At 38.7% G+C, this 15,704-nt stretch overlaps 1 protein-coding gene across 2 annotated transcripts in view; it reads right to left on the bottom strand.

Annotated features, from left to right (window-relative positions):
* Positions 1-15,704, bottom strand: part of PRMT3 (protein arginine methyltransferase 3) — a 65,411-nt gene that overhangs the window by 19,394 nt on the left and 30,313 nt on the right. The window contains exons 11-13 of one of the 2 annotated variants that reach the window (XM_053389104.1): positions 14,539-14,617; positions 5,579-5,766; positions 1,405-1,491 (exon numbers count right to left, since the gene is read on the bottom strand). In XM_053389104.1, coding sequence (XP_053245079.1) covers positions 1,405-1,491; positions 5,579-5,766; positions 14,539-14,617 — 354 coding nt within the window. The remainder of the gene's footprint in view (positions 1-1,404; positions 1,492-5,578; positions 5,767-14,538; positions 14,618-15,704) is intronic. The other variant, XM_053389115.1, reaches the window with a different exon arrangement.

Here is a 15,704-nt window from a genome sequence, read left to right as displayed (position 1 = left end):
ACATGGATTGATTGGAACTCTCCCCAAATGGTTCTAAAAATAGAAATATTGCCTTGAAGAACAACGCTCAACTTCCTCTTCCCTTAAGTTTCTGGACTAAATCAAATAGAAAACACATATTGTGGTGTCAGTAACTAGACACAGTATTCCAAGTGTGGACTGAGCAAGGCATAATAGAGTGGAACTATTACTTCGCTTGATCTGGACACTATACTTCTGTTGATGTAGTTTGACTCTGAACTGAGACTCTAAACCATCTTTCTTCAAAGGGGAAAAACAGCCACATTAGTTTTAAGACCAAAAATGTTATGACATTAAACCTTTATTCTTGTATCTTAACCCAAACTAAAATTCTACATACAGAAAATCAAGGGTGAATATTTGTCCAGCTGAAGAAATACACTTTTAAAGCATCTTCAAAATCTCCAATACATATAATGGATTTATTGTTCATTTACTGCAAGGTTAGGCAGCCTGATGTGATGGATGGACTGTCAGCCTCTAACTAAACTGCTATACTCCATCACAAAAGGAGTGGAAATTCTGGTCATAAGATGTCAATAATCTTACATGATGAAGTACGCAATACTTGACAAAGTGTTTTGTTTTTTTTGCGCAACACCACAAATCTCTGATCCAAAACTAGAAACTTCCAAACCAAACATTTCACCTGTATCACTATATTTTTAAGGCTGGAGAATGTATATAAAAAGCAACAAATACATGCTTTGGTTCGAAAATGAAGTTACAACCCGTACCCCAAACCCACACAAATAAACAGGAAGACACAAGCAATGATATATGTGAAGGCAATATGCAGAAACCGCTTTACTGGAAAAGTGGGTGCAAAAATTACAATTCATAGTGAGAAAGGGAGAAACTCCATATGAAAAGGGTCACAAAGAGTTCAGAAGGTGGGTGGAGGATAAATTGTTAAAAGGAGATAGCAGATAAGCTTGTGACAAGTGGAAAGGAAGGAATGGTGAAACAAGCTTACACAGGAAAAGAGTAAAAAAGTATTAGAATGTAAAAAAAATAAGGAAGATGAAAGAGAAACAGGGACAACCCAAGACACTTTGGTACCTGAGGCGACCACAAATTGGTGCCCCTCTTCTGCCAGCGCAGAAGGGTTGAGTGAAGATCTACATCAGGAATAAAGGGGGAATAACGTTCTACATGGCTGGCCCCGAAGAGAGAGGACTTAAGAGGAATGGCATAGCTGCTGGTAAGGAACACATTATACAGCTTGACAAGATTGTAACACACCAATGGCTACCAGGTAATGCCAACATTTAATCCCGTAGCCATGGTCGATAGCTAGCTAGTTTGCAAATGAAGGCTTCGACCGAAGGTTTCAAAAACACGGCAATCAAACCCCAAGAAATGCTGAAATAAAATATTTACCGTACACACTGAAGTCTTTGTTACTCTCAGAGTGAAGTCTGATGAAAAATTCAGTTCTGAAACCGATGCAACATGGCAATCTATCCGCTGCAAGAAAGCGCAAAGTCTTGTGTGAGAACAAAGCAGGATCCTAGTATCTGAGTGGAATCTATGGAGACTGTTTTAATCATCTCTGCATAATAGACCTGAAATAAAGCTTATTCTCAAAAGCAACCTACATGGAAACTAGTTGCCTACCAGGTGTATATGGCAAAAAACTGGAAAGTTTAGCCTCTAAGTGCAAGCTCAGGACTCTCACTGGCTTTATAACTGCAGTCTTCTAAAAGCACATGATAAATGAAACTCTTAAGGTTCAAAAGTTGCTTGCAATGCTGTTTGCAGAAGATGAACTGGGGGTAGGACTCTGAAGTCTCACTGGGATGCAGTTAGACTCTATGTTCTTCAGCCTACGACCAGAAAGTTAAAATTGTCAGGATGCTTTCTTTTACAGATATGTTTCTCATAGGGATAATGCTTCCATTCAGAAAAAAATGGGCTTATATGTGAAGCGGCAGAAAAATGAGCTCTCTATGTCAAGTACATACAAGTTCCTAGATAAAACTGATATTTATTGAAGATATATCACATGTAAACCAATTCTAAGCTGAAGGTGGATTAGCATATTTCATGGCTTGATGAGTCTTATATATGGCATCATCAGAGTCCTAATAATAGGGCACATGAAAATCAAATCAAGGTGAGGCACAATCCTCAGATTTACTACAGCAGTCTAGCTTTAATCCCTACAAATTCCCACATAGTGTTTTCACACATATTTGCTGGGTAGGTAAAGGTAAAGGGACCCCTGACCATTAGGTCCAGTTGTGGCCGACTCTGGGGTTGTGGTGCTCATCTCACTTTATTGGCCGAGGGAGCCGCCATACAGCTTCCGGGTCATGTGGCCAGCATGACTAAGCCGCTTCTGGCGAACCAGAGCAGCGCATGGAAACGCCATTTACCTTCCCACCAGAGCGGTACCTATTTATCTACTTGCACTTTGATGTGCTTTCGAACTGCTAGGATGACAGGAGCAGGGACCGAGCAACGGCAGCTCACCCCATCGCGGGGATTTGAACCACCGACCTTCTGATCAGCAAGTCCTAGGCTCTGTGGTTTAACCCACAGCGCCACCTTCGTCCCCTATTTGTTGGATACCCATTCTTTTATTTGGATACTTGTTTTATTTGAAAAAGACTCGTGAACAGCAACTGGGCTCCCAGCAGGACTCACAAGTCCTTTTATGACTGGACATCGCTCTCTCTCTCTCTCTCTCTCTCTCTCTCACACACACACACACACCTTCTTTTGTTAAAAATCAAAATTGGTACATTTGTCACCCTTCTTGGCCAACTGAATAATATGCAAATATAATGTATGTTCAATATCCTGGATAATGGTAGGGATATGAAAGGCAACTCCATCATTTTACTAACCTTGGAAATGGCAAACAAAGGAATACTGCAGAGCTATGGTGTCATAATCATGTCAGCCAATGAGGGACATTTAAACACCTTCTGTTGCTCAGCCATTCTTGTTTGTCCACCATCAGGAGTAGTGAAATCCAGTGGCTACAAAGCTGAGAGCATTCTCCGTGGCAGCCCCACGGCTATGGAATTCATTGCCAACTGGACTGTCAGGTCACAACAATACAGAGTTCTTGGAAATGTCTGAAGGCTTGCATATTTTTTAAAAGAAAGGCTCATATATGGGCTTGTTTCCTACTATTGACTACCTCAGTAATTTTGGGCTAGCTGTATGTTTTATCAGTTGCTGGTTCACACTATTACATCTATGACTATTTTGCATGATTTTCTGTGTTACTCTGGAACATTTAATACATTACTGCTATATGTTTGCTCAACTTTATATTATTTTTGATGCCTTATGAGAAATTCTTGAAACTGGGATGTGATTTTTCTAAACAAAGAGGTTACTGAATAGGACTATTAGTAACTGCTCATCTTACAGAAAAGAAATCCCTTTAAAATACACAAAAGTCAAAATCTGACACAGAAGCTGTCAGATTTTCATGAGGCTGAGTGGAGTATGACAAAACCATTACTCAGGGTAATAAATGCCAGATTCAGAGGTGAAACATATACATTCTTAGTCATCATATGATTAACTAGGTACATTTTTATAATTTCCTCAATATCTGAAAATCATCAGCATTATGGAACAATTATTGATTTTGGTTGTTTACTCAGGATGACATTCTTGGTGAATTCATTAATTTTACTACATGTTATACAGAAAAATGGATAGTCAACATTTAAAGTCTTATTTGGAAGTTTTATCTATCAATTCCACTCAAGCAATTATTTTCCAGCCTGCAATGTAAAAGTAGGTTGTTAAGCAACAACAGCATCTCAAAGTAGTCATAACCAAAACAGGCTTGTCACTCTTTTAAATCTGTTAAAGATGCACAGGGAGCCTGAACTACAGGATCCCTATTTTTCTCCAGGAACAAATTTAAGGCAATGAGGGCTACTATACAGTGGTACATTGGTTCTCAAACACCTTGGTACTCAAACAACTTGGAACCCAAACACTGCAAACCCGGAAGTAAGTGTTCCGGTTTGCGAACTTTTTTCAGAAGCTGAATGTGCTCTGTTTTGAGTGCCACACTTCCGTTTTGAGTATTACGCTGAGGTTTTGAGTATTATGCTGTCTGTTTTTCCTAATTATTTCGCATTTTTGTTTTTGCAGCTTTTTTGTTTCGTTTTTGTGACCGTGTGGAACCCAATTCAGCTACTGATTGATTGATTGATTGATTGATTGTGTGACTGCAGTACATTGTTTACTGCTTTCATTTTATGGATCAATTGTGTCGTTAGATAGCAAAATTCATGTTAAATTGCTGTTTTAGGGGTTGTTTTTAAAAGTCTGGAACGGATTAATCCATTTTGCATTACTTTCTGTGGGAAAGTGCACCTTGGTTTTGGAATGGACTTCCAGAATGGATTAAGTTTGAGAACCAAGCTACCACTGTACAACATTTAGAGGGAGGTGTTACAAATTAAAATTGTGGTTGAATAATTTTGTGTAATAAATATTCTCTATTTTTAAGAGGAATGTAGCCTATTGTGCTCTAGATGGGAGGGGGAAACTTGAGGCAGTTAGTCTAGGGTTGTACATTATCAGAGAATTGAATGCATTCGATTTCACACAGCAACAATGCTGTTCTTATGAAAATATAAGATTGCCTTTTCAGATAATAGTTAGAAAGGGGAGGGGATTAGAAAGGAACTTTCCCCCAATTGCTTCACTTAAGCACACCTAAGTGGTACATGCAGCAATATTTGTGTGATTTTCTCTAATATTTATCTACAGAGGTGCTACAATATATGTTTACATGGAAAGCAATATACTTCTTAACCAATCATCTCGTTTCTTCTACCATTAATGGTGTAGTGTACTTGTTAGTGTTGCACTAGGACCTGAAGACCAGGGTTCAGATCAGTCAGTCATTGCCTCTAAGCCCAGTCCAACTCTCAGGGTATTGTGAGGAAAAATTATGTATGTCACTCTGAAGTCCTTTGAGGAAAGGTGTAATAAATGAAAAGAAAATACTCTTTAGCACTCATACTTCGTTCATAACACTGAATATGCAAATATTCAAGGATTTTAGCAAACAATATAACTAATAATTATAGCATAATTAATTACAATATAATTAATGCAGTTCCAAAGCCTACAATTAAGCATACCAGAGACAGAGCATGACCAGGTGGAGAAAATAAAAGATGGGGAGACAAGCAGAAATTGGAGTTAAGTTTTAAAGACAGCCTCTTGAGATATTTAACAGGTTCCAGATGGAACCAACAGAGAACTGCACATCACTTTTGACGTATAGATGTTGAATGAACAATGGGCAGGTAGCCATTACACCTCCTTATTTTATTTCTCTCTTTATTAGTTTTGTGGTGGGAAAGAAGAGAGAAAAACTACCACGAGAAGGCTGCAAAATCCATAAAGATGTGCACAAATTCCAAAATATTAGTATCACGGACTCCATAATTTATTAACACTGAATGGCTAGGAGGAAACAAAACATATTATATGTAAGAACAGCTTGCACTGTGTTAACAATTATACATTCTTTTCTAGAAATTTACATTATTTGGTACAGTACCTTGATGACACAAGCTTCAGATATAAGCGTGCCTGGATCTAACACTTCCACAACAGCTTCTGGAATGACAGCCTTCTTCATGCAGGACATGTTGAAGCCATACACATCATCCCAGAAAGCTAACCTGTCTGCATGCTTCTTGAGGTCACTGACAGCCACCAGGCTGATGGTGCAGATGTCAGGATACACTGCAAAGAGATGTTGCAAATAATTTATTGACAACAAACAATGGTACACGTTCCCTTTTATCTTAGCATTGACTTTAATTTGAAATATACAAGGAAATTTACCACAAGCAGAAACAGACAAATCTACTGTTTTGAGGAAAAACCTATTTTTAAAAAATCCATTTCATAGGATTCGTTGTCTTGGTAGAAACAACGGCATGGCAACAACTGGGAGAAGTGGTGATAAGCAGAACCTGAGACAGATCAATGGCTCTGCATACATGACAGCTGACACACAAATGGGCATACGGAGTATACGGACTGCTGTTTCAGTCAATATTGCTGGTTGTGGTTTTTTTTAGGTCTTCCCTTGCTATATATTAGGCTTGTTCCTGGACTACCAGCAGTATCTCTGTGCTACAGTAGACAAAGCACTGTTAAGTCAACAATCTCTTTCCAAAATGACAGTGCTGTATTTGGTAAGCAGGGGAACGCAGGAAAACTCGCTAAGTAGCACCAGAAATGTCTCACCACATTAGCAGAGGAAGGTAATGGAGTGATGCATTTTATCTGATTTATATTGTAAGCCTCCTAGCAATGAAAAATTCCAAAAAGCAGGGCAATGTCTAACAAATATACCACCCTTTTATAACATTCATATTTTAGATAACATAATGACCAAACAAATGAGGCCTATCAGATGATGTGCTGCTTTGTATGTGTAAAAACCTGAACTAGGATGAGTTTAATTCTGTTGTTCTTTGTATATCCAGCTTTTAAAAGAGACATGAAACTGAAGGCTAGTTACAAAAATTAAAATGCAACAGGCAAGTGGAGTGGACCAAAAGGTATGCAAGCACCAATTAAACATATGCGCCAGAATTTCTTTGTGTTTCTTGTTCAGCAGCTACACTAAACAATTTTATTCAGATGCAAGGCTACTTAAATAGCAGTTGTTCAAAAGTAAAGCAACCAAACTCTGCCCCAATACATGCCCACTGCGGCCAACGCGTCCCTGGGTCACAAAACCAAACAGAGCGTTAAGGGTACGAATCAGACCACAATAAGCATGCTCAGAAGCTGTGATCTGGCCTGTGCCCTTAACGCTCCTGACCAAGAAACACATTAGCCACAGAAAACTTACATCAGCACTTCTTGTTTTGAATTGTGAAGCTTATTAAATTAAATCCAAGAATACTCTTTTAAAGTAAGTACTTTGCAAGCATAAAGTGAAGAAAAACATAACACTATGTAATTATCATCCAATAGAAACTGTAGATTTTCCCATTTATTTATGTGAGCTGAGGCAGTTCTATTAGCAAAACATGGGCGATATTTCACCTTTTCCCCATTCCACCCTTTTAAGTGCAGCCCAGTATGCCCCATTTCCTAAGAGGTTGGTGATCCTGCTTTAACACTACCACTAGGTCCACCCATTCATCAACTCACATCTTGCTTGACAGCCAACTTTCAGAATTCAGTTCAGCAGTAGGCATTCAGCTTTCTCTGCTTGTGGCTTATGGCATTCGGGCCATTATTTAGATGATCAGTACGATTTTACAATGCTTCCATGAAAACCTTGCTTTTTAAAAAATTGTCTTTGGAAGAAAAGATCCAACCCAAGAAGTATTAAAATTATTATTTATCTTACCCATCTAAAATCACAATAGGAAAGGGAGCCAACATATTTTGAATAATCCACTTCCGTGATGGGTCCTTTTGGTTTCTTTAAACCCCATGCTACTTACGAAAGTAAAACCACTTCCATGCAAGAACCTTTTATTTCATACATATTCCATTACTTAGTTTTTAATCTGATTGAATTATTTCTCACCACACATAATATTAAACTGCTGATCAGACATCTCTTAGAGAAGCGCACTTTAGAAATTCATAGGTTTGTCATCTGTGTCCTTCTCGACTCACTGCCCCCAAATCATTTGTCATTAGTAACAGCTCACACGGGGAGCAAAGCAAGATGGGAAATCTTTTATCCCTCAGCAATGCCTCACAAATGTAAGGACATTAAAAGGGTACAATCGTAGTAACTGCAGGGCTAGAGGCATATCTGTAAATGATTATCATTTGAAGGTGGAAAAGCAAATATAACAAATCACCTTTCTCATATAATACTTTTAGCTCCAGCCTGAAAACCCCCTATTTTAGGGATCAGACTTTTGGAAAGCTTGAGGTAGAAGATGACACAGCAACCAACCATTAGCCCACACTGTGACAACAAAGTTAAGTCAAATGAAACTATGGCTGGAATAAATGATTAGCACTTGGCTAAGTTAAAGCGGTAACGAAAAGATGATCACAGAAACACAGGTGGGAAGTACTGATACTTTTCTTTGTTCTGGAGTCTTAATAAAGTTGCACACATCTGCTGTACCTTCCAAGCATAAATGAAACCTAAATATTCTTCAGCCAGCACAGCTTGTACACTAAAGGTTGCAGTATCTATTTTACCCCAAAGGTGCAATGTAAACTTTTAACTTCTCTGGAATATATGAAACGCTATGATGAAAGGTACTGTGAACAACTGTTTTAAACTAGTTGGCAAAATAGCTCACGAGCTACAACTGCCCAAAGGAGGAAGTGTCCTATTTAAATGAGCTAAATGAGTTAAGCTAGTGGCATTGTATTGAACAAGGAAAGTTGATAAATGCATGTATATCTGACAGCTAGGTAATTTTGAGTATCATGTTCCCCAGCCCCAACATATTCTGTTTTGGTAGAACTTTCACCATTTTGGCCACATTGACCATTTGAGAAGTTTCTAGGCATTTCTTCCTTTCTTTTCAGTTTGAAGGCAGCCTATGCTTATGTCTTGGAGAACAGAAATGAGATACAGAAATTAAAGGGCAATGAAGAAAAGCTTTTTATTTTTTTAAAGTGATACACCTTTTTGTGTTTTACTTGCTTTTAGTTTTTATTATATTTTGTACATGCCCCAGATATATGGAAGGCCATTAATGACTAACAATAACAAAAATAAAAAGAAGCCATGCCAGTACCACTCCCATTAATCAGGTTACACACACACATACACTGTTGTCGTGTCAAATCCCATGGATTATAATAACCTGCACTAGACTATATCAAAGCATATTCCTTATAAATCTCCATCTTTCCTTCCATCAGGCAAGGAGGTTACTGGACCTCTAGTCTAACTCTTGAAAAAGTTCCACCCTAAAATTAATGTAGCATATTTTTATCTCAATGGTGTCTGACAGAATTATCGGTCTGTTGCTACACATGATGCAAAAGTAAATTGCATCTACTGAGGACGTTCTGCAGTTTCAACCCCACCTGCTGGCTGATTTATAGAGGAACAAATGAAACCATCTATAAAGCCTCCATTAACCTTCTAAACTAGTTGGCATTAGAGCATCAGATACAAGTGCCTGAAGGTGTAAGAGCTCTGTTTAAAATACTGCTAAATGAACTGGACTATCAGGCTAATGTATTGCATTGGGAGTGAGAAAGGAGTATAAATATTAAGCCCTTAACATCTATTTTCACTCATCAATCTTTTCTGTCCCCAAAGTGAAGAACTGTTTTCTTTCTAAAATAATTTTTATTACATTTTCAGATTATGCATTTCAAAATGAAAATCTTTCATCATAACCATACATTCAATGACTTCCCTCTCTCCCCTTCCAAGGTTCTTTTAATTTACCACCTTTCCTGCATATATTGTATATCCATCTAATTAAGTTCTCCAATCTTATCTCCCACTGCAATATATTATACTGTTGAATTTACCATAATACTGTGAACGTTTTCAACTGTGTACGTATTTTCTACATACTCAGAAAAAATTTCCACTCTTTAAATATCTGTTCTTCTTGCTCTCTTATTTCACTTGTTAGACTTGATAACTCTACATATTCTAACATCTTAAGTTGCCAATCTTTCTTACTAGGCACCTCCCTCACCTTCCATTTTGGTTCTAACAAGATCTGAGCCGCCATTGTTGCATACATAACTAAGTTTTTCTGAGACCTGGGCACCTCTGTCTGCACCATTCCTAACAAGAATGCCTCTGGTTTTGGGGGGAACCTTGTTTTAAACATTTTCCCCGATCTCATTATATATCATTTCCCAATATTCTTTAACTATTTTGCATGCCCACCACATATGAAAAAAGTTCCTTCTATTTCTTTACATTTCCAACACACATCCGATTCCAATTTATACATATTAGCTAGTCTACTTGTGGTTGGATACCATCTATGAATCATTTTCTTGTAGTTCTCTTCCAACATGTAGCATGCTGTGAATTTCAACTCTTTCTGCCAAAGATTCTCCCAGAGGTTTAGTTCTATATTATACCCTATATCAATTGCCCAGTGGGTCATTGAGGCTTTAACCAGCTCGTCTTTTGTTTCCCATTCCAATAAAAGTTTGTACATTTTAGACAATAGTTTTTCCTTATTCTGCAATAACTCTTTCATATTGTGAGCTTTGGTCTAAAATTTTTTTTCTTATCTAATTTAAACATATAAAGTTGATAATACTGTAACCAATCAGTAACATGGCTCCTTAGATCTTCCATAGGTTTCAATCTGGGTTCATTCCCTGTGAAATCTAGCAAGTATCTATAGGATGCCCACTGTCTATCCATGTTGATGCTCTTGATTGTAATTGCTGCAGTTGGCAATAACCATAGGAGTGTTTTTCCTTCTAAAAGGTTTTAATATTTTCCCCACTCTGTACAAATTCCTCCTAATAATATGGTTCACATAACTCTTATAGATTTTAGCTTTCCCATGCCAAAGACATGCATGCCAGCTGAATTTAATATCATGGCCTTCCAAATCTAAAATGTGACCATTTTTCAATACAATCCATTCCCTTAGCCAACACAAACAAACCGCCTCATAATAAAATTGAAGGTCTGGCAGCGAAGAACTGTTTTCTAGCCATACCTGAACGTCATTTGATTTTTTTTATGTCAACGTTAGTATTCAGTACAAGCCACTGGTTCAAAAGTAATGGGATATTACGCATCTATTACATTATCAATCCATAGTGTATTTACTTATCCTTTCCCAAAGATTTGCTATCATTTCCCTCTTCGCTACAGGAAACTACTTCAACTCAAGTGACTTCCTAAAACCAGTCAACCGCTTTCTTAGTAACTTAGGATAATGGATTTCTTGGAAGTCCTGCTTTACTATAAACCAACAGGCCTTCTTTCCTGTTTTTTGACATCTCTAACAAATTCTATTAAATCTATTAATTCCCTGTATAGAAATTCTGTTGACTCATATCGCACTATGCATCACAAGCATTTGTATAATCCAAAAATGCAGTCATAAAATTTGTTGCATCAAATACAGAGACATTGGCAATATCATTTCTAATTAACCTATATCAATAACAGCTCACAAATATCCTGCCAGACAATCAGTAATACCCAGACTATACTCAAAAGAGACAGCTCCTGTGTCAAGTGAATCCATGGTAGTGAATTCTCATCCATTCCACTATTCTTAGATTTCTACTGAACAGAAAAACGAACAGTTTTTCAGCTCACTAGAAGAGGGAACATAGTTCTTACCAACCAATTTACATCATTCTACACTGCATTGGCAGCTAACTACGAAGAAGGGGACAGAGATAACCTTCATTATGCTGGGCCAGCAACATTCCCCTCCCTACAGCTATGCTCATCACTTGCCTGCTTGAAAAGTAGAAGAAGAGAGAGAGGACACAGAACAGCAGCACACACTCAATCTAAGTCCTCTGTGAATGCAACTTGATGTCTACCACCTCCTCCTCCTACAGCTCCACTGACAGACAAACAGGAACAACCCATTGGGGCTGTGAAATGACACCACCACTACAAAATGCCAGATTTGCTTCTTAAGCTGCCAGTTGCCTAATCCTGTCTTAGACAATATGATAATTTGCTGGCTGCACTGGCTTAGTGCTTAGTGCTAAGAACTGGAGGTGGAAAAACTTAAAAATGCACAGCTGTACCATTTGCAACTCGAGTAAGGATTGTTTTCTTCAGGTTCTGCGAAACTATATATTCAAACTATATATTCACCCAAGAGGAAAAGCAAGCAGGCTGTAGAAAATAATTCAATTTTATTGAACCTCAACCTGTTGTACCATCCATGTTTCTCTCAAGCAACTCAAATTACTATTTCCCCTCTGCGCTTAGTTACAGACACAGTGCTTTCCCCACTAATATTTCCCATGGTTTGACAGTAGAGTAAAAGAGCAACTCTCTTATTATTTTGGACAGAGACATGCCAAATATAAAACATGAAGCAGCAATATTTGGCAGCTTTGTAATACTACAAGATGGGCAAAGGTCCAAATTCCCAGGATGCTTTAAATGCTGCAGTCTGCCTTGAAAATATTTCCCCCGGCTAAGCACTATTTTTAATTAAGCCATCCAGCTGTGCACATTGCTAGTAGGTGGATCAGTGAGCACAGATGACTCAACAATTCCTATTGCAGAAAGTCAGAATTAGATGTTCCACAATCTAACTCTATAAGCAGGAAGAAGGAATGAAAATACATATGGAGCGGGTTTTGGTTTGGGCCAAACTATATCCAAGTGCTTAAAAAGGTAAAGGGACCCCTGACCATTAGGTCCAGTCATGGCCGACTCTGGGGTTGTGGCGCTCATCTCGCTTTACTGGCTGAGGGAGCTTCCGGGTCATGTGGCCAGCAGGACTAAGCCGCTTCTGGCGAACCAGAGCAGCGCACGGAAACGCCGTTTACCTTCCCGCCGGAGCGGTACCTATTTATCTACTTGCACTTTGACGTGCTTTCGAACTGCTAGGTTGGCAGGAGCAGGTACAGCAACGGCAGCTCACCCCGTCGCGGGGATTCGAACCGCCGACTTTCTGATTAGCAAGTCCTAGGCTCTGTGGTTTAACCCACAGCGCCACCCGCGTCTCATCTAAGTGCTTATCAGGTCTCTAATACGAAACCAATTTCCCACCAAGAAACAACTCAAACAGGTGTTTGCTCCAACTTGAAAGGACATAAAATTCTGCCTGAGTCCTTGACCTAGTCATGGAGAAGAACAGTTGAAACAGCAGTAAAGAATGTAGGTATTTCAAAGGAGAAACTCACAGGTCAGAATTTCAGCTTGTTTAGAACAGTTTCTATAGATAAACTAGGAAGAGAAAGCTAGCCAGTGGTTTTGCAGCATGAAACAAGCACTGCCAATGTTGATCACTTTTTATCATTGCTACAGAGACTGGTTTTCTAAGAAACAGTTTTTTGGAGTTCTGGAGAAGTGTACAGGAAAAAAGAACAAAATCTAAAATATACTCAGATTTCAATTTCATAAAAGCCTGCATATTAGGCAATGAAAAAAAGACTAGTGTAAAATAAAATGTGATGAATGCATGGGACTCTAAAAACTAGAAGGGAAGAAATATATTAGAACACCCATAGATTACCATTGCTACAGAATGGCATGCCTAGGTTTCTATAATTTATCAAATTTATTATATGACTATGGCAGGTGATTCTGTAGCAATGTGCAATTTAGAACAAAAACCCTGCATATGTATGTATTAATTCATCTTTCCATTTCCAGGGTGGCATAAAAAGGTAAACACAAACCCAGAATTAAAGAGATACATAAAACAGCAACACCACACCATACAATCATCTCTGGTTCCCACTTCCTTGAATACACCACAGAAGGAAAATCGGGTCTTTATTCAAACAAGTGAACTTCCAGAGGGGTCACAGTGTTAGCCTCTCACAGCAAGAGCAACAAGAGTATTATGTGGCACTTTTAAGGCACACAAGACTGTTTTATGAATGGAAAAGATAACCAAAGCAGATTACCAAGCATGAGATCTCTAGTACTCCTCTAATTCTTTCTTAACCCAGGCAACTAGTCAACATGGTAAATGGTGTCATCCTTTCAAAGGCAAAGTGGGCTTCTGTAGTCATACAGTAGCTGCATCTACATGCAATGCCAAAAGCACAGTTTAGTGTCCTGTGGATGAGCTGCTATGAGCAAAACCTAAGTATAGAGATTGCATACATTATACTCCTGACACTCTCTCTCACGTGTTCAGAAGATTAGGCTTTGTATGAGTTTAGTTTCACTTGTTATGCTTGAACCAGGGATCCTAGTTTAGAATGAACTCTGGCAAATTTAACATGGCAGCTTCATAAACCATGGTTTGAAATTACTAGAGTTGGTTTTAGAAATAAAACCAGGCTGGATCAGGCCAAAGTTTCTTCTAGTCCAGCACTTTGTGCAACAGAGCTCTCCCTACCCACAACTGGTATTCAGAGGTATACTGGTTCAGACAATCACAAGCCAAGCTTCAGTAAAAGTGAAACAAACACTGCCAAACTCCTCCTCCCAAATGTATGGGAGGAGTGCTAAACCAGGGTTTAACATTACATGCTCAGAATAGCCAGTATATTAATGAACCTTTAGAAATTAGCCAGGTTAGCTACCCAGCTGAGTTAGATAAATGCAGCTATTTCAATGCTCAGTTTCTGATTACCTTATTGCCGTGCTATTTACTGATTTTTAAAAATAAACTTTCAAGGTTTATACTTCAATATCTTGAAGAAGTCAAAGTGCTCTTGAAAATGCTATTTCGTTTAAGGCCCAAGTACCCCATTAATGCTTTTGTATTACCCATACTATGAAATGAATGCCTTGGAGCTTCCGCTAATGGAAACATTTTTCATCGCAGGTAAGAACTTTCTTAGTCATGCATAGCAGAATCTAAATCTTTTAGGTTTCCCCAGAGCTTGATTATTTATTAGAATTCTAGAACTAACCTGAGCCTCCTTTTGCCAGGTACTTGTCCCTTGCATAAATGACAGAATCCAGCATTGACTCAAAGAGAAGGAAATAACCCTGGGAAAATGAGAGGAAGGAGAGAAAAAAGCACCACAATGAAAAGGAGACAGTGCTACATATCAATTTAATCAGGTTCCATGTTTGAATACATTTTTCAGTTTAAAATTTGTTTTTCAAAGCACAAGTACTGGAGGATCCTTTGAAAGTTATTCTGTTCTCTCTCTACTGCAGATGCCTGCTGTAATTTAACAATTACTTCCACAAGCACTTTAACAGTTAGTGCTGTGAAATACGCAGTGTTGTGAAATAAATTCCCACTACTATTGCCATTAGTGTAGGTTTCCCCATCCACAATCCAAATTGCAGTAAAATTGTAGGTCTCTGAAGAGATCCCTGCCTTTGCAGAACAGAGGCTCAGTATATGTTCCCTCTTGTTCCCTTCAAAGTGGCAGGTCAGAGGACTGTGAGTGTGCACGATGTTTATGCTGTCAGAAAGAATTACTTGCTGCATAGAGCCAACACTAGCCCTCAGCTAGTGTAAGAACAGCCCTGCTGGATGAGACCAAAGGCTCATCTAGTCCAGCATTCTGTTCTTACAGTGGCCAACCAGATCGCCTGTGGGAAGCCTGGAAGCAGGACCTGTGTGCAACGGTGCTCTTCCCGACAACTGAGCTAGCATTCAGAGGCATAGCGGCTCTAAAAGTGGAGATAGAACACAGCCATCAGTAGGAATGAATTTATCTAATCCTCTTTTAAAGCCATTGGGCAACCACTGCCTCTCGTGGAAGCAAATTCCATAGTTTAACTGCACACTGAATATTCAGATAATCAGCATCATTGAATGTCCCAGAGTTCCAGGATCATGGGAGTGAAAGAAAAAGTTATCCCTATCTACATGCCAGGCATCATCTTAAATCCCTCTGATCATGTTTCCTGTGTTCCCCCACAAAAAACAATTTTTCTTTAAACGAAAGAGCCCCGAATGTTGTAGGGGAGTTATTCAAACCTCTTCTTGATCATTTTCGTTGCCCTTTTCAGCTCTACAGTACTCACTCGGTGCAGCAATAAAACTGCTTGCACATTGGCAAAGCTAAGCAGGGGTTGGTATGGTATTATATTGGATGGGAGACGGCATGTTGAGATT

The sequence above is a fragment of the Podarcis raffonei genome, chromosome 1 (genome assembly GCF_027172205.1).
Source record: "Podarcis raffonei isolate rPodRaf1 chromosome 1, rPodRaf1.pri, whole genome shotgun sequence".
NCBI lineage: Eukaryota > Metazoa > Chordata > Lepidosauria > Squamata > Lacertidae > Podarcis > Podarcis raffonei.
Note: the sequence above shows the minus strand (reverse complement) of the source record. Positions and strands in the feature narration are given on the sequence as shown.